This window comes from Heterocephalus glaber, unplaced genomic scaffold, assembly GCF_053883595.1.
Source record: "Heterocephalus glaber isolate CG9 unplaced genomic scaffold, H.glaber_assembly_v1.0 deba00001687, whole genome shotgun sequence".
NCBI classification, from domain to species: domain Eukaryota; kingdom Metazoa; phylum Chordata; class Mammalia; order Rodentia; family Bathyergidae; genus Heterocephalus; species Heterocephalus glaber.
The window spans coordinates 23,359,622-23,385,953 of NW_028258412.1; the positions used below are offsets into that span (position 1 = coordinate 23,359,622).

General features: G+C 48.8%; 1 protein-coding gene across 9 annotated transcripts in view; it reads left to right on the top strand.

Moving 5' to 3' along the window:
• Positions 1-25,952, top strand: part of Znf664 (zinc finger protein 664) — a 43,788-nt gene extending 17,836 nt beyond the window's left edge. For all 9 annotated transcript variants that reach the window (XM_013071840.3, XM_087198042.1, XM_087198041.1 and 6 more), the window contains 2 exons: positions 22,077-22,143; positions 22,245-25,952. In XM_013071840.3, coding sequence (XP_012927294.1) covers positions 22,821-23,606 — 786 coding nt within the window. In that variant the 5' untranslated portion in view covers positions 22,077-22,143; positions 22,245-22,820 and the 3' untranslated portion in view covers positions 23,607-25,952. The remainder of the gene's footprint in view (positions 1-22,076; positions 22,144-22,244) is intronic.
• Positions 25,953-26,332: the final 380 nt, after the last annotated feature.

Sequence of the window (26,332 nt, forward strand, 5' to 3'; positions counted from 1 at the left end):
AGGCCTGTCACCACATGTGCATGAGTGGCAGCCGGGGGCCAAGGTGCTCTGCTCAGTGAGGAGACCCTGATGGAATGGTGGCGGCCCAGCAGTCTCTGTCCACTTTGTGCTCTCTTGGTAGAGTTCTTATGGTGTCCACCTCTTAGTTGTCTTGTGTGGTAAACTCCTGAATTATTTTGGAAGACTTTAGGGGACACTTTTCTTACACCCAGAACAACAGCATCTCATGGAGGAAGTTAGAAGCAAGTGCTTATCTTGCCATTACTTGTGTGTTCTTCTCGCTCACTGAAAGTGGGTTTATGATGGATTCTTGCAGGCTTCGGTATTCTCTGTACTGGGAATGAAAACTTAAAATTTTGCAGATACTAACTCATTTATTTAAAAATGGTAAACCCATTTCATGTGAACATAAATGATATTTTAATGAAAAATAGCTATTTTCTAAGTCAAAACCAGTAAGAAAGAAGTGTGGCAGTATTTGTTTTAGCATGTCTCTAGATATATGGTGTGAGCTGGAGTGTAGCTCAGTGGCAGAGCACTTCCTTGCATGGCCGAGGATGGGTTCAATTCCAAGTGCCACAAACAAAACAAAACCCTTTGTCAGTTAGGGCTGCCTGGTAATCAGCAACAGAGACAGGCTCCGAACGTCAGGTACCAAGTACCAAGGCATTGTGGAAGGAAGGTGGAGGAACCCTGTAGCAACTGCCTGAGCATCTGTCTCTGGATGGCCCTAGAGCGTGTGATGAACTCTCGTTTTGTGTCACCTGTGAATCTCCTAATTTGCAGTCCTCTGGGAGGACTGGCCAAACTGAGGTCCTTCCCCTTGGCTGTGCCAGGGAGCAAGTGGGGTCTCGGCTTTCACAGTGGAAGGGGGACCCCTGACTTGCTCCCCCCATTGCCTTTAGAGAGGGAAACGCAGTCCCCACATATGGATCCGGGTGCAGCTAGAGAGGGGTGGAAGCTGGGGCTGAGCTGTCCCCTGCAGGCCCCGAAGCTGTCCTCCAGATGACTCGTGCTCCACCTGAGCTCGGCAGGCAGGCAGGCAAATTGAAGAACGCAAAAAGGCAGCAGTCGCTGATTACTCTCTTTTACATTAGAGGAAGTTGAGTGTTAGGGATGAGTAACTTGCTTGCAGTTACGCTGGTAGTAAGCAGGAGAGCTGGGCTTCTGCCCCGGCTAGGAGGTGGCCTTTCACAGGGAGTGGAGGGAGCTGGGGGGATGCAGGTGGACGAGGAACTGCAGGTGTGTGGAGATCCTGTGCTCTCAAGGTGTGTGGAAGACCCTGGTGGCCTAGAAAAGAGCTTTGTCTTACCTCTGCTGAATCAGGGCTTTGCCTGTGATGAGAAAGGGCAGGCTCACAGCGTGAAAATGAGGGCAGGAGGGGCTGAGTGTTCAGACTGGGATGAGAGTCATGGATGGTGACCGCTGCAGGGCCACGTAGGTGGCATTGCCTGGGCCGGAAAGGCCAGGGCTCACCCTGTGTGACTAAGAAGTCCTGCCGGTGTGCCCTAGACAGAGGTAGGGTGCTCACCCATGTGACAGCTGTGGTGAGCCCGCCTGCCAGTGAGGAGTGTGGCAGTGGTGGGAGACCACCCATATTGTTGGTGGATTCTTATTTCCTTTGCACCTAGAAGCAAACAGTGAAACTGCTGGAAAGGAAAGGGAAAACCAAGGCTTTTCTGTGAAATGTGATCTCTTGGGAAAAAGTATGCAAGTTGAATATACATTCAGATTCCTTCTGAAGTAAGTAAATGTGAAGTGAGCCCGAAGGGCTTGGGAAGTGTGACATACCGTGACCCATGAACAGTACCTGTTGTGTATAGGGTGCCCGGGAGGAGGTAAGTCGGGGGGAAGGGGTTCCTGAGAGCACACCATGCCTTCCCTGCCCAGCAACAGCGTGCCACATGCTGGGGCTTCATTCTGCAGGCCAGAAGTCAGATGAAGGTGTCAGCAGGGGTGCACCTCGTCCAGGGCTCTAGGACACCTTCTTTGCCCCTTCCGGGTTCTGGTCGCTGCCAGCAGTGCTTGGTGTTCTTCGACTTGGGTACATCCCTTGTCTCTCTTCTTGGTCTCTGTCGCTGCGTTCTGCGAGCATGCGTGCACACACATCCATACACACACCCTTTTTAAGGGTACCAGGCTTCAAACTCTGGGCCTGCCCTTGTCTAGCAGTAGGTAATTATCTCACATTAACTAATTACATCTGCACAGACCCCATCTCCAGATCAGGCTTCGTCCTGAGATTCTCAGTGAACAGGAGTTTGGGAGATGCTCTTCAGCCAGCACACTTCCTCCTCTTCCCAGTCAGCGATGTGAGCCCAGCACTGACACGTGGGTGCTGAAGGAGAGTTGGCGCTTGAGGCTGCAGTAGGGCCGTGGGGATTTAGGCTGCAGAGGGAGGAGGCAAAGGGCATGAGTGCCCATGTTGAGTGGAGTGAGGACAGCAGGAGTGACCCTGACTCGGTCTAGGGAAAGGACATCGGCCAAGGTGAGCCCGAGTGGAGTGGAGAAGGCATCCCTGTTGCAGACGGTGGAGCTGCACTCGGGGAGGGGCGGGGTCACATTCACCTGGAAGTGCAGCTGCGCCTCCTGATTTTCCTTGAGACCAGGTAGGTCTTCTTTGCTACAAGCTGACCAGTGCCAATCTTTACCCACTGGTGCATTTATGGACCGTCCTTGCCCCACCCTTTGGAACCTGTGGCGTCTCATGGAGCCCGCCTTTTAAGCTAGTGTCTTGGCCCTGGGATTTGATAGGAAGGCTTGTAGTCTTCATTGGTTTTACAGGAGATCCTAGCACGGTGGTGTTTTACAGCCGTAGTAGTTACATTTTCTCAAAACCTGGTCCCGCAAAAAGCCTAGCCTTCCTGGAGTGTTCCCAGCACTGCAGGACTGGCTTGGGTGTGGTTATGCCTCACCCCAACCCTGCCTCTGCACACTGAGCCTCCCTTCTTGGGCTCCTCCTGGGTACCTCTCAGCTGAGGCCCTCAGCACTCCTACTCCTCCTGTGGCGGGTTTCTTTTGGTTCTGCGAGCTCTGACTTGAGGGTACAGCCCAGTAGTCTTCCTTGGGCTGCCGAGACTAGTTAGGATGCCTGGCTCTTTAGCCGTGTGCCCAGGGGCGTGCTTGAGGGGAAACCAGGGAAGTGCAGAGGCCACGTCCTCGCTTCATCTCCAGAAGCTGCGGAGCACAAGCCTGTGTGCGTGGTCTGTGTCAGAGAGGGGTCAGCTGCAGGCCCCGGGCCCGAGCACCTCTACTGGTCCACATCGGAGTGGCCCGGGCCGACTTCTCTGTGCTGCCCCTCAGTGTGTCTGAGGGGCTGGGAGTGCAGGGTCTTCTATAAAACCCTGCCCAGGTGGGTGTGGGTTCTTTGTACTTCACTGTTGCTGGCCTGGGTGTCGGCCCTGAGGCTCTTTGCCATCTTCTTGGAGTCGGATGGGCTCCCATGACACCATTGCCTGCTCTGTGTGGGGAATATGAATCCCGTGGCCCTTTCAACTTGCTGCAGTGTGTGGGGATTGTTTTCACTAGGGCCTGGGATAGAGACAAACCTTCTTGCCTATTTTTCATTTTTTATTGTTCTCAGAAAATATGCCCTCATCACTGGCAAAATTATACACCACACACTCTGCAAGGTCTGGTACTGGATGAGAAGCTCCCATGCTCTGTTGAAACAGATGTAACTGGCACGTTAAAGCCTTCTCCTAGAGTGGGGTCACCCACGCTTAGTGCTCTGTAGGCATCCAGCAGACAGAAGATTGCGGAAGGCCTGCGATGCTTTTGGGTTTCTTACAGTCAGAGTGGTTGTCTCACAAATAAGCCAGGAGGTAATAATTTTCACTTGACTTTTGTGACAATGCAATTGTATTTTTCAGAGGACTTAGATTTTTCTGAGCCAGAAGTACGAATTTCATGTAATGTATTCAAGCTTCTTAAAAAGGAACTCAGCCCAGACATTAGAGAGGAAGGTGTCGGGATGGCTCTGTTCACAGGAGGAAAAGGGATGGGAATCGTGTGGCATGCATGTGTGCTTGGTAGTTGGCAGAGGTAGAGGGAGTTCTCTGATGAGCTCCCCCTTCTCTGAGGCACCCAGAGTGGAGGGCTGGCCGTGGGTCAGAGCGGGTACACATGGGAAGGATGCCGTAGCTGCCATGTGGCAAGTTGGTGGAAGGCCCAGCTGAGGGCGGTGACCATGAAAACTTCGATGTTCTGAGGGTTTCTCTGTCAGCACAGCAAGGCCGAGATTGGGTTGGGGTGGGTTGGATGTCATCCAGGTGGAAGATCCCTTTGCCCTTTAGCTATTTCCGTTTGGAAGAACTTAGTCCTGCAAGAAGTCAGGTGTCACCCCTCCACATGCAGCACCTAAGTAACCAAGCCCTGGGGACGGGTGCACGCCCACCCTTGATGCTGCTGGCAGTCCACTGCGTGTCTCCGGTCACACTGCTGCTCACAGCCGTCACAGGCCACATAGGGTTCTTTGGCTGTCCAGGCCCTGCTTACCCTGTCCCTCCATAGATGACCTTGCTTCCTGCTTGGGGGCAGCCAGCACTTGTCAGCTCTACTCTCAGCACAGGTGCGCTGTGCGTCCTGCCTTTGCCTCTGTCCCTGGTGACCGTCCTGTCTCTGGCCTAAGGCCGTCCCTCTGCCTGGGCTTTGGAGCCTGCCTCTGTCTGCCTTTCTGTGATTTCTCTCTGCTCCTTGAGGTGCAACACACGAGGTCACAGATCTAGAGCCAGAGCAGATGAACTGTTCACACTGTCAGATGAGCACGCCCGTGTCAGCTGGACAGAGACCCCCGATCTGGGTCCTGAGACCCCCTGCTCCTTTCTGATTGTTAGCCTCTCCTTTCTGATAGCATCCATTTTGCCCATGTGTGAGCTCTGTGTAAGTGGACCACTCAGGGATACTCCTGTATTTGGCTTCTTTTGGGCTGGGTCATTCAGTGTAGGGTTCAGTCAGCAAAGCCCCAGGGTCTTCTCACTTCCCACCTGGGTCTTCCTCCCTGGCCCATCTCATTCCTCTCACCCCTATGGGAAAGGACAGGCCAGAAGGTTATGTCTGAAACCATCAGATGTTACAAATTGGTACTTTATGATATCTTGGCATCGACCGTTGAATGTCACAAGCATGTCTAAAATGAAAATCATGATTTTAATCTGCAAACCTTGGTCTTTTCTGGAGTTTCCGATCTTAATGAATGGCTCCATCTCCATCCAGTGACTTGAACAAAAAACTGGAGGCCTTGGCATTTCCTTTTCCTTTACCCTGTGTGTTCAGCCCAACACCAAGCCTGATGAGTTTTCCTCTCACGTCAGGCACTGCTTTGGTCCATCACTTCCAACCCAGACTGTACAGGCAACCCCTAATATGCTTACCCTGCATGGTCTTTGCTTTCCACGCATCAGGTAATTTCTGCACTTCACACTTACTAAAAACGTGAGTCTGGTGTTATAAAACTTTATTTTTTTCTCAGTCTTTATTAGTATATGTTTGTGATACGCAGTAACTAACTTAAGGGGGAGTTGGTATGTACACATACCACATCTCGGTTCTTTTTACTCCTCCCATTCCCCCGTCCCTAGATCTGCTTCCTCTCAGAGAACCAACTCTTGATCCCTTGATCCTGTGTATTACTTTTTTAGTCTCAATTTTATTAATTTCCACTCAGATCTTTACAATTTCTTTTCTTCTGGTGGAAGATTGGGATTATTCTTGTCTTTTGAGGACCTTGAGATGCCTCATTAGGTTCTTTACTTGGTATCACTCTGTACTTTGTATGTGTATATTTACAGCTAGGAACTTCCCTCCTAGAACTAACTGTTTTCATTGTATCCCATAGGTTTGGGTGTGTTGAACTTCCATTGTCATTTGATTCTAGGGACTTTATTTCTTCCCTGATTTCTTCTGTGATCTATTGATTATTCACCAATGTATTATTTAATCTTCACGTTTTTGTATAGTTTCTTTGGCTTCTGCTGTTGATTTCCATCTTCATTCTGCTATGATCTGATATTATCTGGGGGATTATTTCAGTTCTTTTGTATTTATTTAAGTGTGTTTTGTGGCATTAGATATGGTCTCTTTTGGAAAAAGTTCCATGTGCTCTCGAGAAAATGTGTATTCTGTTGTTGGATCAAAGACTCTAGATGTGTGTTCATTTGTTCAGTGTGTGGTTTAGCTCTAGAGTTTCCTTGATTTTTTTTTTTTCTGGTCTCATTGACCTAATTATGAGAGTGGGCTATTGAAGTCTCCCACTGACTGTATTGCTGTCTGTCTTTTTGAATCCAATTTTATGAAGTTTCGTGTTTATGAAGTTGAGTGTGCTGACATTTGGTACATAGACATGTACAATTGTTCCCTTTACCGGAATGTAGTGGCCGTCTTTGTCTTCTCTGGTCAGTTTTGGCTTGATGTCTGCTGTGTATGAAAATAAGACAGCTCCTCCTCATTTGGGGCACTAGTGAATGGGGTATCATTGTCCATCCTTTCACTCTGAGCCTGTGTGCTTCCTCTTGGGTGAGTGGTGTCTTCTGTAGGCAGTCTATGCTTGCATTTAGTTTCCTTTTATCTGGTCTGCCAGTCTGTGTCTGGACTGGGGAGTCGAGATCATGACATGGAGAGTTATTATTGTGAGGTTGTTATTGGATCCTGTCATTGCATTACTTTTCCAGGGCTGATTCCTTTTTTTTTTCCCTTTTGTTTAATTGCTCTCCCAGTTAGTTGTGTATTTACCTTTGTGCTATCCCTGTAAGTGTTATCTGCAGTACTGGTTTAGTGGTCATGTATTTCTTTAGGATTTCTTTGTTATAGAAAGTTTTGGCTTCTCCATCAATTTTAAAGGCTGAATTTGCAGAATATAAAATTCTGAGTTGACAGTTGTTTTAGGATTTGAAAAACTGCTCTCCAGGCTCTCCTGGCCTTCATGGTTTGTGCTGAGAAATCTGCTGTTACTGTGATGGGCTTGACTTTGTAGATTATTTGTTGTTTTTCTCTAGCAGCTTTTAGTATTCTCTTGTTGAATTTCTGGATTTTCGTCATGATGTGTCCTGAGAGGCTCTTTTCTGGTTGTGGCTACTTGGGGTTCTGTATGTCTCTTGTATTTGAATATTGAATTCTTTCCCTAGATTTGGAAAATTTTCTAGTGTGTTTTCAGTGAATAAATTTTTTATAACTTGAGTTGTCTTCTAATTTTTTCTTAATTCCTATAATTCTAAGGGTTTTTGTGTTTTGTTTTGTTTTCTAGCTGTTGCATCCAGCTTGCATGGTTTCTTGGAGCTTTTTAGGGTATCATTGGATTTATGACCTAGATCCATCTTGTCTGCTATTTCTGACCCTCAGTCCTCAGTTGGTCAAGTCAGCTACCTATGTTTTCCATTGGGTTTTTCTTACCTGTCTCTGCTTGCTTTCTTGTCATGCTTTCTGATTCTTTCCAAAGTGGACATTCGTGTCTTGTAATGTCTTGCTGAACTCAATTAGCTTATTGTTTGCTTCTTTAAGCTTGTCAAACATTTTATTGGTAAAATCCTTTATCTGTTTAATTAAATTGTCTTTGAGCTTGTTAAACATCGTGTGCATTTGCTTATGTTTCTTCTTTTATCTCTTCAGACATTTTGACCGTTTAGTTTTTGCAGTCTTTGCCTGTAGCTTCTTCTACTTCAGTGACCATGAGCTCAGCTTTTGGGGTGTTAGGGATTTGGGGAGGTGTCCTGGTCCCTTGCTTCTTTGTATTTCTGTTGTTTTCGTACTGTGGGTTGAAGATCAGCTAGGTAGAGAAACTGTCTCACTACTGTGGAGCTCTCTTTAGAGTCTATCTCCCAGTGTTACCCCCTTGGTTTGGTTATGTTTGATATTTATACTTCTCTTCAGCCTGTGCACTGTTGGAGCATTTTCATATGCGGGGAGTGCCCTTTATTTGTGCTGGGGCTTGATCTCCAGCACCACACAGAGGAAAAATGAACCACAGTAATGTTGGTAATGCAAAGACAAACCAGATATTGGCATATAGGAAAAAGCAATAACAGTGCCACCAGTAACAATAGAAAAAAAATCAGTAATCATAGCGTCAAAGACAAACCATTTATTGGCATACAATAAGAACCGATAATAGCTACAACTATACCATCCTTAACAACAGGAAAGAGATCTGCCGTAACAGTGTAGACACAAAGATGAACCAAGTATTGACATACAGTAAATATCTACTACAAGCAACAACTAAACCACCACTAGCAGTGCCAAGCAACAACTAAACCACCACTAGCAGTGGAAAAAATCTGGCAATGATAGCAGTCAACCAAATAGCTAAAAATTAATAAAGCTTATTAATAATAGTAAAGTGGAGGGGACAGGAGGAAATTAAAGAAGTAAAATTTGAAAAAGAAGAAAAGGAAGATGAAGTGCAGAAAAGAGCAAGATTAAACAAAATCAAAGAGTTCGAAGGCGGAGGCCGCGGTGGGGCGACAGCAGCCAAGACGCTGCCGAGGACAAGACTGGCCGTGCGGCCGTGGCGGCAGCCCAGTGGGCTCCTGCTCCCTCCCTCAGCCCGGCCCCGCCCCGCCGGAGAGTCCTCGGCAGGCCTTCTCCGCAGTGGGCTGCGCTGCGCCTCCCTCAGCCTCCCTCATTGCGCGCCCGCCATGGCGCTCAGCTGCGCACTGCTTCCTGCCTGCAGGTGAGGCTGCTGGGGGCCCTGTCAGGTCCTGCGGAGGGCGGCAGCTCCTAGCGGACTCCGGGCCTGCCTTCGGGGTTAGGATCGGGCTGGGAGTTGGGCCAGGCCAGACCTTGCCTGGAGCTACCAGCTTGACGCTCTCCAGGCCTGCAGCCGTGGCTCCCCACCTGCCTTGCTCCCGGCCGGCCAGCACGGCACCATATGTTGAGGTTTCCTCGAGCTCCGAGGCTTGCCTTCATCCGGCTTTAGTAAGGAGACAGGTGGGTCCAGTTTTTGGGCTTTCAAGATCTCTGGGGCTGTACCTGTCACACCTGCCTAGGCTGTAGGACCTTCCTTTTACATTTATTTCATTTCTCTTCTACTTCATTGTACTGATCCACAACGTTTGAGAGTTCCAGGCTCCTTTGGGAATTGAGGCATTCATTGATCTAATGAATATTTATGTCTGTATGTGCCCAACACTTGTTAAATCAGTAAAGACAAAAGTCTCTGGTCTCTTAAGTGGATATTCCTGGGGTGGGACAGGCAATGAACAAGTAAACATAATTTTTTTTTTGGTACTGGGGATCAAACTCAGGAACTCTCCAGTTACATAATTTAAAGGGCTTCAGTAGGACCTGTGGGAATGAAGGGATGAGAGTGGGACAGAAAGGCCTTCCTAAGGAAGTGAGATTTGAAGCTCACCCCAGGAGAGGAAGGGGCCGGCCCTGGGAAGTTCCGGGGGAGTGTGCCAGGTAGAGGGAAGGGAAGTGTAGAGGTCTTGAGGTTGGAAGAGCTTGATGTTTTCCTTGGAACTGGACAAGGGGTCTGACTAGTGCACACAGTGAGCTGGAAGAATGAAAGCTAATGTGCGTCTTTTTAGGAAAAGTACACAGATACAATATTTATTTTATTTCTTTTGGTTTTTTGAGACAGGGTCTTGCCTTGTACCTCAGTCTGGCCTCAAACTCATGGCGATCCTCCTGCCTCATTCTCCCAAGTGCTGGGATCACAGGTGTGTGCCACCATGTCCAGCCAGATACAGAATTTAAATTTCAGTTGTACTGGCTTTCTGGGCCCATGGTGTATCTTCTGAGACTCCAGTTTATAAAATCTCACTGCCATTGATGCAACCTCTTGAGTTTATTGAGCACAGTATGTGGCCCCTCATATCAAAGAGGTGTCAGAAGATTGGGGATTTTTTGTGGAAAGATTAAATTATAGTAACTATCATTTGGGCATTTGCCATGTGGCAGGTATTCTACCGTCAGAGTTTCTCAGCACTGTTGCTGACTTGAGCCAGGTAATTCTCTGTTGTAGGGAGCTGCCCTGTGGATCCTAGGGTGATCAGTACCATCCCTGGCCTGTACCTAAGAGAGGCCAGCAGCACCAAGACTGTCTCTGGACATGGACAGATGCCCGCTTGGGAACATTTACTCATTTACAACATTTGAGAGCCTCATATGGATCTCATTTAAATCATACAATAAAGTCTGAATGTACTGTTTTCCTTCCCAGTTAATAGATAGTCTACCCTTGTTCATGTTACAAAACCTGCCCGTCACACCTATATTAAGGTGACTGAGCTGGATTTGAATTCTTCATTGTCAGGAACTGGACTCCTGGCTGTGGAATTTATCATTGTTCTCCATAAAGAAAATATACAAAGAAATTCCCTCCCCCAAGGGTGTAGACCTTTTTAAAAAAATATATTGGTTGGTTCTGAGACAACGTAACTAATAGAAAAGTCCTTTGGGGTCTCAGGAAGAAGGGGGAGTTCGGATCCAATTGTGAGAGCCAGCTGGGCAGGTCCTTCCCTGTTTCTGGCAGAGAGTTAGCCCATGAGTGGCTGCTTCTTATCCGTTTGCTTTCTGTGCTCCTGGCAGATGTGACAGTCTTAATAGACTCAGGTTAATCTTTTCAGTCTTTTAAGATGCAATGGTGTCATGATATTTAATGCCATACAACTGATTAATGTTTCTGGACCTCTTGATTTCAAATCTTTAATGAGGGCAGAGGCTTAAGAGAGAATAAATGGAGCCTTTGGAGTTGAGGCTTTTTTAAATTTAATTTTTATTAATAGCTCCAGGCCTGAAATGAGCGACTTGCCCTCTTCTGTATCTGTTGCTTAGCTGAGTTCAAACCAGATAGTATAAAAAGGTTGATTTCAGGTTGAGCCACAGTTAGTAATTGCGCATTTCTGGGCACTTAATGTCTACTTTGTGCATTTCTGTTTATTAAATCTGCATGACTTCATCCTCCTGGCTTTCCTTTTACCCTGATTTGAAGGGTAAATAATGCGTATGTGTATTAGTGTGTGTGACTGTATGCAAGTCAACATGTATTCTTGTGCTTAATTGCATTTTATTTCAAAGGGGCCTCAGATCTTGTTGTTTGGTTTTTGGTTGTTTTTCTTTTTTGGTACTGGGATTGAACTCCAGACCTTCTGCTTTCAAGGCAGGCGGCGTCCTCAGATCTTCTTTGGGAAGAGGTATTGGGTATAAATTTCCTTTAAAAATTGAATTTGCAACAGGCCTTCTTTTTTTTTTTTTTTTTGTGCCGGGGATCGAACTCCAGACCTTGCGCTTGCAAGGCAGGTGCGGCACCTCTGAGCTAAATCCCCAGCCAGGCCCTTATTTGCAACCCACTCTAGAGCTTTTGCACCTGACACTTCAGAGCTTCAGAATGGATATCTTTGATCTAGGTAGATTTTTTTCAGAAAAGTAAAGCAAATTGAAGAGATAAATGGAGAGTGATTGGTTATGTGTTTTATCAGTCTCCTTTGGGGTAGGAAATCCTCTGAATCTGAAGGGCAAAAATACCAAGTTGATGGTTAGCCTCTGGAGCTGTCAGATTCCTGTTTGCCTCCACTTTGCATTATAATGTGCAGTTTGAGTAGCAGAAAAATAATTCCTCCAAAGAACAGAATTTTGTGTCTCTTGAAAATGTGTCACCCTCTTGACATAGGACCTTCCCCACTTCTTGGGTGGGTTGTTTGTGAGACAGGGTCATGGGATGTAGTTAGGCTGGCCTCAAACTCTTGTTGATTCTCCTGCCTCAGCCTCTGGTGTGCTAGGATTATAAGCACCACCACACCCACCTCTTTAAATTGCTGTGTTGTATAGTTTAAATGATACACCCTGACCACCTCCCCATCAGAAGTGCCCTGTTCCTCTTGTAACATGTGTTAACCCCTCACACAGCAATCAGTATTTAGTGGTAATCAGTTTTTTATTGGCAGTTGTTTATGTGTTTGTTTGCTCATCTTCCTTCTCTAGAAAGTAAGCTTGACAGCAGCTGCTATAGCCTCGGGTCCTGGGCCTGAAACATGTGACTAAAGCATAACAGTTGCTCAATAAACATTTTTTGAATTAAAAAAATTAATAAAAGAAGAGTTAATAAAATTAGGTAAAAGTAACAAAAAGACAAAAAGAAAATAAGAAAAAGATAAAAACAAAGAGCAAAAGATAAGCGAAAAAGACCCCCCCCAAAAAAGAGAAATGAGTCCAAAAAATTGTTCTGTGTTCGGATGTGCGACTCCTTTCCAGGGCCTGAGGTACTGGAACCCATCAGATACGGGCGGGGTTGGTGCGGCACCAGTGGAACTATTTCACTTCCGCACGGTCCTGCTGTGTGGGTGCTGTGTCCTGCATTGTCTGTGTACTGGTGTGGTCAGTGGGTGGTGTGATGTCGGCCTTGGGGCTGGTGCACCCCGGGGCCCTTTGTGTCTGTGCCCTTCTGTGTGCCCGAGTCACTGCTCCCTGACTGGCCTTGTGGCCTGCGGGCTCGTGAGGTGCCTCCCTTGCTCTAGAGGCCCTGTCGTCCTGACTCCCCAGGGAGGGCCATCTGTCCACACCCAGGCTCTTCCCTCATCATGTTGGCAGATGGGAAGAGCAAACAGACCACCAGGCCTGTACTGGAAGAGGGTAGTAACGGGCCCACAAAGTCTCCGGGATCTAGTGTCATCACCTTCTCAGGAAACCATGCGCCCAGCCTGACCTCTCACCCGTGTGGGACCTCCCTGTCCTCCACAGCCTGAGCTTGCCGCTGCTTAACCTTCCCAGGAGCCTTTCAGTGGTCTGGCCCTTTTCGTGCCCGTCTCCTACCCAGTCACTGCGGTAGGGTGACCCCAGAGACCCTGAAGTATAGTGTTTGGTGACTTCCGATTTCCAGAGTAGCTCAGTCTTCAACAGTAAACCCCTTCCCCAAACGGCTGCTGATGGTATCACTCCCAAGTGTGCAGACATTGCTCAACTCTGGCGGCCATGCAGAGAAAGTCACTTTCCGAGTCACCCGCCTCCACTGTGTGTGCAGCTGACAGCAACTGTGGGCTTTCCTTGGGGCCAAGGCTGTGGCGACTTGTGTTTGCCCTCAGGACCTCATCCCTGGGAGCCAGGGTTAGTGTCAGCCTGCTTCCTTCCTTCCTCTTCATCCTTCAGTTTCTCTGTAGTTTCTGTTTTCCTGTTGGCTTTTTGATTCCTGGAGCTCTGCTGCTTTTTCTCTTCACTTAAGTTGTCGTTTTCCAAGTGTTGGGCAAGCTCCCTGCCATCCTGCTGGTCATGGAGCATGGCAGCCAGGGAAGCTCAGGTGTGAGCGACAAAGCCCTATGGAGCTGTGCCAGACCTGAAGAGGACTCTGCTCCAAGGGAGAGGAGAGGGGAGAGCAGGGTGTGCTGGAGGCAGGCCCAGCTCTTGAGCCTGCGACAGTGCACCTGGGAGGCCTGCCGGGAGGGACGGAGGGACAGGTTTGTGTTGGAAGGTGAGCGGTTGTTGCTAGAGGGCAGGGTGGGAGGAGCGAGATGGAAAGCTGAGAGCTAGGGCCTTTCAGGGTCGAGTCCAGGGAGGAGGGCCGTGGGCAAGTGGACAAGGCAGGACGGGGGAAGTGGAGGTGGGCTGGCGGCGGGGTGCTGGGAGGAGGGCAGCACAACTGAGGGTGCCTTGAGTGATTGGCTGGAGGTGCTGCTGTTCGAGCTTCGGAAGAGTGAGGGCTGGTTCAGGAGTGTTTGTGGGCCAGAAAGGGCCACAGGTAAACTTGGGAGCCAGCATCAGGGTGGCCCGTTAGGCCTCATGACCAGAGGAGATCCCGAGGTAGAGTATAGGCTCGGAAGAGACAGGGTCCGAAGTGGAGCCTTGGCGCGTCCCAGCATTTAGAAGGGGGTGGCGGTGGGCTTGGCAGGACAGGAATGGGGGAGTGCCGGTTAGAAGGTGTGTCCAGAAGGCACGGCCACTTCATCTCCGGGCACGGGAAGGGTGTGGGTGCTGAGGGCTGAGGGGGGCCGTGGAGCCTGAAGACCTGACCCTAAGCGGGGCTGAACCCATGTTCAGAAACTCTCCACTTTTTGCTGTTCTTGTGCTGTTCCACAAGAGGCCTGCTGCCCTGGGAGCTGAGTGCCGTGGACAGGTGCTGTTAGGGTCTCCCCAGTACTCCGTACCAAGCTGTCATGGTTTTTAAGCAGGAAATAATACTGGACACTATCATCTGGCCTTTAGCCTCCAAAGCTCGCTCCTTCACATTTTGACTAATACTACATAAAATTGAGTGTGAGATGCAAAATGGTGTTAGGTGCTGTACTTGCCTGGAGCTCTCAGGTTAAGGGTGGATACGTTTTAAAAATCTTCATTTAGTTGAACTTCATTCAGCATCTGGCCCTCAGATTCCCATTTGGCCACCAGCATTGGCACCTGTTCCCCAAGCCACCCCCTGTGACCCTCATCAGCCATGCTACCTCTGCCCAGGTGCCGACCTGACATCTCCACACCTCCCTGTGTATTCTCTGCAAGCCTCACTTCCCCAGCGGGCCGTGCAGCGTTAGCTGCTGGGCTGTGGTCTTCCCTACAGGGGTGGCAGCTCCACGGCCACCCTCATGCCAAGGTCACAGCTTTGTGCAGGGCAGCATTACTTGGGTGCTCACGCCCTTCTGCTGTCCCAGATGTGGCTGGACATAGGTACAGTGTGCCACCCAGGCTGTGTGGCTGAAGTGAGTTTCTCTCTTGATTCTATACCCTGCCTCCATTGAGTGTCATCCAGAGCCGTATCCTGCCTGCAGCCTTCCGGACTCCACCTCACATTAACAGCTGGCATTCCTCTACATGTCAGTTGTCCTCACACCAGGCTCAGTGGACAGTGCCCCTCAGCGCCACCCTCCCTCTGGAGACTGGCACCCTTGCTTGAAGTTACTGCCTTGCAACTATAGGATTGTCATATCAAGAAAGTTAAGAAAAATGAGAGACCCCACCTTGTTTTTTCCTCAGTGGATTTTTTGGGTGGGAGTCAGCTGTTTAAAAGGGAGTAATATATAAAGGACAGATAGGAATGTATGTTACGTGATCCACATTTTGGTGTCCACATTTGGTCCCCTGGCCCCAGCCCAGGGTCTTAGCCTTCTTCCAGGCAGGGGGCTGCTACCTTCAAGTTCTGCTTCAAGTGCTGCAGACTCAGGCTGCAGTCACAGGGTCTTTCTCATTTCACCTTCCTCTGACCTTCATCCTGAAGACGTGACCAGGGAGGCCTGCTCCCTGCACATGAGTCTGCCAGAGGAAATGCAGATGCTGCAGCAGACTCCTGCCACGTGGCACCTGCAGGTCAGCAGGTGTGGACTACTGGAGCTAGAGCGGCCCATCTGTCCTGTGTCCCCAGCCATAGATGCCCTTTCCAGTGACGTGGCCCAGAGCAGATATTCTCTTGGGAAAGTTTCCTGGTATTTGAGACTGGTTTTGTATATTTCCTACATCTTAGCATCAGTTGTTTATCTGTTTTTCCCTTTCTTTTACCTGTGCTGAGAGGTCAGCACTGACACAGGTGTTCATTGGTATGAGTTGTGATGAGCACAGACCTGGCTAATGACTCCAGGGAGGCAGGAAAGGCTCTTCCAGGGCAGGCAGACTGCCATGCAGATAGTGAAATGTTAAGCTTTGATGTGTTCAGGAACTTACCTTTGGAGTTCTCCTCAAATGCAGGTCTAGTGCACATCTGAGGCCACAGGTGTAGAATCTGAGCATTGCCCTTGGCAGTCAGGCTACTGCAGGGGTGGTGTGCCTGTCGCCTCAAGTTAGAGGGGTGCCTCACCGTCCTGTGGCATGTCTTCTTGATCACTCCTCTTGTAGGATGTTGAGCGTTGTGTATTTGGGAACCACTGCCCCTCAGTTTGCAGCCTCCTCATTTGTGCAGCCGGCCGAGCAATGCTAGTGCAGAAAGGTACCTACTGGTGAGCCTTTTTTTGTCGTTTGTTTGCCTTTCCAGTCTTCTGGTTGGTCACTTGGGACATTTTCTGGAATTTTTTTTTCTTGGTACCGGGGATCGAACTCTGGAACTTGTGCTTGCGAGGCAGGTGACAGAACCACTGAGCTAAATCCCCAGCACTTGGAATTTTTTGCTTTATTTATTTTCATTTTATTTTATTTATTTATTTATTTTGCTTTATTTATTTTCAGTGTAGCTTGTGCCGCTGCACATACCTTGCCATGTGGTGAGACTATGGATGTGGGACTGCCTGATTCCTCAAGAGGAGCTCTGCTGGGTACACATAGGGACACTTCAGAAGTCCCCTGGGCCCTCCTGAGCTGCACAGCCTCCCAGGAGACCAGCCCTGTTGAACCCCCAGACCCTTGCCACCTGATTTCCTAGAGTGGGCACTGGTTGGCTTGTGAGGGGTAAGCCCAGTGACCTTGCTTCCTTTGTCCTCTGCTGCAAACTGTCACCTTTCCAGCTCTGCAGAGAAACCCACAGTGTGTCTTCTGGTGCACAGGCTGAAGTGGTGTATTAGTTACTTTCCCTTTGCTGGGGCACAACACCTGACAACCACGATTTAAAGAGTAGAGAATTAATTTGGCTCATGGTTTTGGTGTATTCGGTGCATGATCCACTGGCTCTAAGGCAGAAAATACTGTGGAGGAAGAGTGTGGCAAAAGAAAGCTGCACAACCCATGGCCACAGAGTTGGGGACAGTGACAACACAGCCTTCCAGGTCATGCACACAAGCTTTTTGGGACACATTTTAGATCTAAACCATAACATTCTGCCCAAAAGGCTCACGTCCATCTCATGCAAAATGCAATCAGTCCATCTTTAAGGGTTGCCAAGGTCATGACAACTGACATTTTTCACTGCTGAAAAATCCCAAGGACAAACTCTTAGCTGTGAGCCCCTGTGAAAATTAAAAAAGGAAGTCAGGGATTTAGCTCAGTGGTTCCGCCGCCTGCCTTGAAAGCGCAAGGTCCTGAGTTCGATCCCCGGTACCAAAAAAGAAAATTAAAAAGGAAGCTAAATACTTCCAAAATACAATGACACGGAGTAAATGTTCCAATTCCAAGAGGGAAGAATAGGAGACTAGAAAGGAATTGGGCCAAAGCAAGACTCAGACCTAGTAGGGTGAACATTAAATGCTGTAACTCCATGTGCAGCACCCAGGACTGGTTGTGGTGAGGTGTGAGCTCCAAGGGGCTGGGCAGCCCCATCCCTGTGCCCTTGCTGTTTGCAGTCATCCTGGCTTCTCTCTCGGGCTGGCTCTGTTTGCTTCCTGTAGTTTTCCTCAGCAGATGTTCCACATTCTTGGCATCTCCAGCTTCCTGGGGTCTCCACTGCACCTTCGGCTTCTCTCACAGCTTCATGCATCACCCTGTTAGTGGGTCCTTGCCTGGCCTCCCAGGCCTCCCTCTGAAATCTGGGTGGAGCCTCCATGCCCCCACAACTCTTGCGTTCTGCATGCCTGAAAAACCCCATCACCATGCAGATGATGCCAGGGTATCCCACCAGCTCCAGCAGTAGCCCAGGCCCATAGCTACAGTGCTTGGGGTGATTGAATTAAGGGCCTAGGAGGCCTTGAATGAACAGGGCACCCTGCACTCTCTTTTCAAAGCAAAGTCTTTCAAAATTTACCCTTACACACTTTTGAGCCTATGATAGGTGTGGTCTGGCTATTTCCTGAGATCCCTTCAAGGCATCTTTCCTACTGTCTGATACAGAGTACTTGGCTTCTTTTCAGTGGCAGTAATCTCTTTAGCAGCTACACTGTCCTTGGGCCCCAGCTTTGCAGGTGCTTCCTTTCTGGTGAAACTGCAAATTTTTCATGCCTTCAGCTTTACTTTTACTTTTTGCCCCTGATTCTCACTATAGATATGGCTAGAAGTGTCCAGAAGTACCCATGCCACAGCCTGAGCATTGGACTGCCTTGAAATTTTCTCTGCCAGATTAATCCACCACCTTTAAATCCAGCCTCACACAGTCTTAGGACATGGACAAAACAGACAAATTCTTTATGTGTTTGTGTGAACATGCATGGCCTCTAGTCTGGTTTCTAACAAAGTCCTCTTTTTTTTTCGAGTACCAGGGATTGAACTCGAGACCTTGTGCTTTCCAGGCAGGCGCCAGAACCACTGAGCTAAATGCCCGGCCCACAAAGTCCTCATTCTTATTTGAAACTTCCTGAGTCTGGCCTTTACCGTGCACATTCCTATCTGCATCCTGGTCTTCTGAGCTCCAACCAGAATCACCCATCAAGCTCAGCTCATAGCATCACAGCATTCAGGGCTTCTCTAGCTGGCATCCCCAAACCATTCCGCATTCTTCCTGCAAACCACTTTCAAAGGCTTCCACATGGTCAAGTATAATCACAGCAACTGCCCCAATTCTGCATACAGTTTTGTGCAGTTCTTTTCCATGGCTGGGACAAAATACCCAACACCCAAAGTTAAAGGAGGAAAAGTTTATTTTGGCTCACAGTTTTTTGAGATTTCAGTCCATAATTGGCTGGCTCCATGGTAGGGTCGCATGGCAGAGGGGCATCACAGAGGAGAAACAGTTCATGGCAGGCGGAAGACAGCCAGAGCAGCAAGGAAGGGATAAGAACAACCACCTAAGGACTTTTCTTTTTGTGGTACCAGGGATCGAACTTGGGTCCTTGCGCTTGCGTAGCAGGCAGTGAAACCACTGAGCTAAATCCCTGGCCCAGGACCTTTCTGTCCTTTATATCTTAGACCCTTAATTGTGGCATCATGTCCTTGATCTCAACAGCACAAACCCTAGATTCAGCCATCCTCAAAAAGCCCCTGTGACTGCATGAGGCTCTGGGGGAACATCTAGACACAGCCATAACGATACCCAACCTGCAACTTATGAGGAGGGAGTTGATTTGGTTCGTGGTTTTTGGGGATTAGTTTGCTGTTGTGAGAAGAGCAGGAACAATAACGTCTTTTCAGCATTATCTACTTTATCATAAGAAACTTCAGCCACACACACAGGTAGAATATCTTATCCATTTCTCTACATTCATCTCTAGATTTGGTTAGGATGAGTTTGCCACATGGGCTTTGTCTTCCCTTTGTTACTTCCCCTCCCTCCCTCGGGGGACACTTGAGGGTGCACCTCAGGCACCTTGTCGTCTCACTCCTGTACCCTCAGGGTGCACCTTCAAGACTGCACGTTGCCTTACATAACGCGGTGGCCTTGTCCCGTGGTTACCATGCCCTTGTGCCATCTGATCCGCTGGCTAAGTCACGTTTCACTAGTTGTCTCCATTTAGCTGCTGGTTTATTTTCATCAGGTTCTGAAGAAGGGCATCCTGTTACCTTGAATGAGCCTCCGTCTCTTTCATCGAGAGCCTCCCCTCCCCTCCTGCTCTGCTCTCCACTTGTTTTGAGCCATGGGGCAGCTGCCCTGCAGAGGTGACAGAGGCTTCACCTCTGGATCGTCTGCTTGGTCCCTGCTTCCCTTGGCCCCGTGCAGCCCCTGGTGGTGTGCTGAGCTGGGCGTTCACTCTGCTCTGCTGGCCCCTCTTGGAGTCCCACTGAGCTCGCTCGGTGGCTTCAGGTGATGGCAGCCGGCCTCCCCACTCTCATCTTCACCTGCTGTTCATCAGGGTCCTGTCAGGTATGCATTGGTGTGCACGTTTGTTAGCTGGGCCATTTCGGGGTCTTGAAGAGAGTACGTGGAGCAAACAAGATGGGTGCCTCATTCTCTCCTTTCACGCCAGTCCTCAGCGCCCGCAGCTGGTGTTCTCCGCACTTGGTCATTTTGTTGAGTGCCTGTCTTCTCCTTCTCCCCGCCTTTCAGTTGTTAGGAGCGCCTGGATTTGTATACGGATTTCACGAGTTTCTGTCAGCTGCCTTCCTGGATCCTTTTGATGCTCACTCACCCTGTGTCAGGGCAGTGTGAGTCCCTTGTGAGCTGGCTCTGTGTTTCTGTGGCATGACTCTTCCTTTTTGGCGTTACAAGATTTTCCAGCCTCGTTTTGTAAACAGTGCTGTGGCCTTGAATCCAGCTGTTTCTCCAGGTGTCTGCCTCCAGGTGGGGAGGGTTTTCAGGGAGGGGCTCTGGTTCTTTTTTTTTTTTTTTTGGTACCAGGGATTGAACTCTGGTCCTTGTGCTTGCACAGCAGGTGGTGAAACCACTGAGCTAAATCCCTGGCCCAGGGGCTCTGGTTCTTAATTGCTTCGAGTCTGTTTTGGTGACAGCTAATGAAGAATGAATTGAAGGTTCTGTTTTTAAATTTAATGTTACAGGATTTTTTTCCCTTTGATTTTATGCTTGTGTCCTATTTTTCTTATATTGAATATTGGTTCCTAACAGTGTTAGCATAAGTTACTTATTTGTGTTGTCCTCCTGGGCAGCACTGCAGCTTGAGTGCTGCATGAGGTGTGGTCTCCAAGGCTTTGACCTTAGAGCTTGTTCCTGGTACATGCAGTTGGCGAGCTGCTCAGGAGTCACTGGGTAGCTATGTCACCAACATGGCCTAAGGTTCATTCTCTGTTTTCAACTTTGAGAATTTTTTTTCTTCTCTATTCAGTTTTGCTTTTTGACTATATAAACATGTATGTGTATGTTTCCAAAGTCAGAACTGTGAAACATGGTGTATTTTAGAGAACTCTTAACTGCATTCTACTGTATTTCCTTCCTCCCCTAAAGGTGGTCATAAAGGGAAGTTTTAGGTTCTCTTTCACCGTGTTTATTTTTATACATAAAAATGAAGTTGTAATGCATTCACATTCCCTTCCTTTGCTCACACACAGTGGCACCAGATGTGTGCTGTTCCATGCCTTGCAGTTCCCACCTAGCACAGAGCCTGTTTCCTGGACAGGGGAGGGATGCTGGCCTTGATCCATGCACCCTGCGCCTGGCAATGGGCCGTGGGCTGCCAGTGGTTTTGCTGCTACAGACGCTGCCTTGAGAATGACCTGCTACCTCAGTCACTTCTCATGTTTACCAGTGGATCTCTGGGATAGACTTCTGGATGTGTGATTACTAGGACAAAAGGTAGATGCATATGTAATTCTTCTAGACATATAGCTGTAATTCTAATGAAATTCTGAGTAGGTGAATTTCACAGTCCTCCACCCAGAAGCAGCCCTGTTTATTTTGCCTTTTGCTGATGTCTTCTCAGTCACCCACACACCCTGTCTTTGTGTGGGGTATATTATTAAAAGTGTCACTTTAGGGTCTCTTGATTTAATTTAGTTCTTCAGAGTACCACTGTATAGAATATAAAGATGAAAAGATTGCTGACATGGTCCCAACCCTCCAAAGAGTTCAAGTAGAGGATTTGGGGCTTATTTTCTTCTTTTATCGCCTCCTCATTCTGTTTGTTGTAATTGTTGTCCTCTGTAGTTTATCTTTTTTTTTTTTTTGTTGGTACCGGAGATTGAACTCGGGACCTTGCGCTTGTGAGGCAGGCACCAGAACCACTGAGCTAAATCCCCGGCCCCCCTCTGTAGTTTATCAAAAGATGGGAAATGTATCCTCACTGCTCCCCCAAATGGAGCAGGCTGTCGTGGGGTGAGGGAGGGAGTCCTAAAGGCCTCCCAGGTATGCCCAGCAGATGTTAATTAAACGCCTCTCTCTGCTGGAACATAGCAGTTCCTCCCTCGAAGTGCTTACATCCTAGTGCAGGAGATGGATCAAAAAGCAAAGAACAGAGATGATTGCCATTGTATAGAGTCCAGCCAGAACCTTCTTGAGGCAGCACAGGCCCAGCTGACACACAGAACCTGCCTAGAGTGGGGGAGAGGTTAGCTCCGAACTGACAACCGAGACTACAAAGGCCCTGAGGCAGGTTGCAGCCTGGCCTGTGTGGGACCTGTCCAGACACAGTGAGCAGCAGAAGAGAGCGAGGACTGGGTCAGGCAGGGCCTTGGACTCTAGGATGAGGAAAGCATGGATGGTCAACTACCAAGGTGCCATGCAAGTAAGTATTTTTCTGTAAATTAGAAGGCAAATCACAGATGAAGTGTTGCTCTCCAAAGTCAGCAGCTTTGTTACCTCCTGATGTTCAGAGTGGCTCTTTTCCTTGTTACTCCCTTGTACAAGGCAGCTGCATTTCACACTCGGGTGTTGAGGACCTCTTCTTTCCATAACATTCCCCGATGGTGTCTGAGTAACTGCAGTGGGCTGGATCGTGTGCTCGGCCTTGAGCAGCAGCATGATCTCTGCACATTTTCTTCTGCAGACCTGCAGACCCAGGAGACAGCCCTCGGGAAGAGAGCAAAGGGAGCTGGTTCCTCTGGACCAAAGAGGTTTGTGGTCTGCCTGGCACGTTATAGGATTAATGGGGGCAGCAGCAGCAGCAGCTTTCCGGACAAAAGGCCTTGTTGACTGACTTTAGTTTCCGTTGCAGAAGACTGGTGAGCCGCCCTTTCTCAGGAGCAAGACGCCGGCCTGGGCCCTGGAGGTGCTGTGGGAAGGCTTTCTGTCTGATGTGGAGGAGGCAGAGCGACACACTGACTCTTCCCGGGAGCCTGCGGGGGCTCACGGCCAGCCAGCGTCATCTCTCCCTGGACATCCGGGAACACACTGGGTGGCCCTTTCTCTAGATGTGAGGAGTATGAGATTGCTCTCCAAGAAGATTCTGGGGTCTTAAACACACAGAGGTTTGCACCTTGGCAGCCCCTTGGAATGTTGGAAACTCAGGAACGAAAAGAAGTTTTATGTCGATGAGTTACGGAGTTGATATGGAAGTATATGTCACTTTATGATCAGTAGTAACACTGAGTGAGGAACACTATGCAGGAAGAAGCCTTCCATAGAAAGACAGGCAGGGAAAAGCTTAGGCTGACCTTGAACTTGCCCCACAGAGCAAGCCTGAGATAGACTGCCAACATGGCCAAATAAGAGACTTGGTGTAGTAGCAGCCGTGAACCGGAGTAGCTGTAAAGAAATTTTCTCCTCTAAATCACGATACCAAATAGGAAAAATGATCTACAAGTGCCCCATGTGTAGGGAATTCTTCTCTGAGAGAGCAGACCTTTTTATGCATCAGAAAATCCACACAGCTGAGAAGCCCCATAAATGTGACAAGTGTGATAAGGGTTTCTTTCATATATCAGAACTTCATATTCATTGGCGAGACCACACAGGAGAGAAGGTCTATAAATGTGATGATTGTGGCAAGGATTTTAGCACTACAACAAAACTCAATAGACATAAGAAAATCCACACAGTGGAGAAGCCCTATAAATGTTACGAGTGTGGCAAAGCCTTCAATTGGAGCTCCCATCTGCAAATTCATATGAGAGTCCACACAGGCGAGAAGCCCTATGTCTGTAGTGAGTGTGGCAGGGGCTTCAGTAATAGCTCAAACCTTTGCATGCACCAGAGGGTCCACACGGGCGAGAAACCTTTCAAATGTGAAGAGTGTGGGAAGGCCTTCAGGCACACCTCCAGTCTCTGCATGCACCAAAGGGTCCACACCGGAGAGAAGCCCTATAAATGCTACGAGTGTGGGAAGGCCTTCAGCCAGAGCTCCAGCCTCTGCATCCACCAGAGAGTGCACACAGGAGAGAAACCCTATAGGTGTTGTGGGTGTGGGAAGGCCTTCAGCCAGAGCTCCAGTCTTTGTATCCACCAGAGAGTGCACACAGGAGAGAAACCCTTTAAGTGTGATGAGTGTGGGAAGGCCTTCAGCCAGAGCACTAGCCTCTGCATCCACCAGAGAGTGCACACCAAGGAGAGAAACCATCTCAAAATATCAGTTATATAAAACATTTTGCTAAGAGTTAAAAATCTTAAAACCCGTAAGTGCCACTAGGAAGGAAACCCTGTATATACTACATTGACCCAAGAAAGATTGACAGCAGTTCCCAGCAAATTGTTCTTTTGAGGAGGCTTAGGCGAGGTTCATTTTTTTGGTTCATTGATTGATGCCAAGTGTGTTCTGCACCTGACTTTGAACGTGGGAGCCTTCTGAGCAGGTGCCCGAGAACGGCTCTTGCGTCCCAGTCATGGATGCGCACTTCCCAGGATCTGGTGACACCTCAGTAGTTGAGATGCCGCCCCAAGCCAGGGAGCAGGGCCAGGCCTCCTGAGCCGCCTTCAGCCTGCTGTCCTGAGAAGTGACCTGGTGCTCCCTCGGGAGCTCCCGCCCCTTCCTCCTCTCCAGCCCCTCCTGGTCAGTGCGTCTGGAGAGGGACAGCTCCCACTCTGCGCGTGTTCTGGTATTTTTGAGGTTGCCATGTGACTCGGCTCCGACATCGCTTTCCATGTGTCCCATTATTTCTGCACCCACTTAACCTCATGTCCTCAAATCCCCACCCCTTCCTAGATGGCATTCAACTTGATTTAGATTTTAGGTGACTCATTACACCCACTCCCCTGGCCTATCAGAAGTCATTGGCAGGCGAACACGCTCTAGAACTTAAGTTTTGTGGATCCTGCTAATCACTGTCTCCACTGTAGACTTATTTTCTAGTGGCTGCACCACGTATTTTGAACTTGAATTTTTGTTGGGGGGGTAGCTGAGTATAACCCTAGGGGGAAGAAGCAAGCAGAGTGTGAACCCGTGTCCCTCTGGAGTTGCTTTCTCTGTAACACGGGGTGCTCCTGAGCTAGGGGAGACCTGAGGAGAAGGGGATAGATGGCAGGAGGAGCCACTGGTGGCCGTGGTCGTGTCGCTGTTCTGTCACCTGGGCAGTGATGTGGGGGAGTCCTCGGCACTGTGCCAGTTCCTCTTCAGGCGTGAGCGTCTGTTCTCGTTCTGTCATTCGCATTCTTCGAAGGCACTGTGCAGGGCGCTGGGCACACCCCTGCGTCAGATGAGGTCTTTGCTCTCTCTGAGTTCTTTTCTGGTGGAGGACACAGATGATAAGCAAGTAAACAAATAAATAATGTAGTTTGAGGTAGTGGTTAAGTGCTATGAAGAAAATAAACGAGGGTGGTGATGTAGAGTGGGGGGTGGGGGTGGGCAGCGTTAGCTAGGGTCAGGGAGGGCCCTGCCAAGGGCTGCTGGGCCAGGCCGCGGCAGGTGCTGCTTGCTGGGGGACAGGAGGCCGGCCAGGGCCAGGCCGGGTGTGAGCACAGAGGCCGTGCTGAGCCGCATGGTGTCCTGACTTCTGTGGGCGTGTTGCTTTGCTTTGTTCTTACTAGATTGATACTAAAAACTCATGTGGAGAACTCAAGGAATGTTTGGAAGACCAAAAGTCCCCAGTGGCAAGAACAAAAGCAACCAGTTCTTACCTTTGTTTTGCTTCTCATTCCTGTTTCATTGATTTCCCACATGCAGCCCTTATGCTCAGGAAGTCTTTGGGGAAATTAAGGATCTTTGAAGCTCTGAAATGGGTGGTCAGGTTGGTGGTGTCTGTCCGCTGTCTGAGGTTGGAAACGAATTTCTCAAAATAGTTACAGGAATACTGAAACTACACTTTGATTTTTCCCTCCATGTTTAACTTAGTTTTCTGTGTGACTGGAAGGGGTTTTTGTTTAACTAAAACCTCAGCGCTTTGTGAAGCAAGTTTCAGAGGAGCACACGGTGTACGGGTGGGCCTGGGAGCCGGGGAGGATGCGGTCCGCAACTGGGTGTGAGCCTGCGTCTGCTGACCGACTTGCCCTCACGCTGGCTCTTCCTCAGGCGAGGCGGCTCCTCGCTCGCTCCCCTTCCAGCTGCAGTCCACCGTGCGGTTCACTGTAGTGTCTCGCCACTCTCCATGTCACGGTAGCGCGGAGCAGTAGAGAAAAGCCTAGACTTTAGTTGATAGAGAGCCGATTGAAATATCATTGATAGAATTTTAGTTTTAGGAAAAATTGATTTGATTTCTAGCTTTATTACTATTAGGTATGTGAGCTTGGGCAAATCGCTTAATCTTTTGAGTCTAGTTTTCTCACCAAATGAGGATATTAGACTAAATGATTTCCGAGTTTCCAGCTAGTCCTAGAGTTCTATATTTCTACATAGTTGAATTATTTTATCATGCTGTTGCTGGGGAATATGACTAACACTTTTGAAGCTACTAATTTTATGTCAAGCTTTAAAGTCCATAATTGTTATCTTCAGAAAATATTATTTGACCTACAGTATGTCCAAATCAATTTAATAAAATCACTTTATAACAGGGCTCCGTGCTTGACCTGCTGTGTATGAACTCGGTGGTTGTGGTGTGTCGGTGGGGGTGGTTTCAAGTGTACATTATGCCCCAGATTTTTACACAGACTTTAATGATCTTAAAACATAGGCAGCGGGACACATGTCTCCGGTAGGAGCCCCTTTTGTTGCTGCCGTCATGGTGCCTGCGGACGCTCGGCCTGCTCACTGGCCCTCGCTGGTGCTGGGGTCCTGGCTCTGAGGTGGCAGTAGCCCAAGCTGGCCTGGAGGGCTGGCTGGGAGGAGGGCTCTGGCTGGACCCTCCAGTGCCACGGGAAGTCGGGAGAGACATCCACGGTCTCCTCCCTGCGTCTTACGGCTGGAAGAAGCGGAAGTTGGGGATTCCTGAGTGT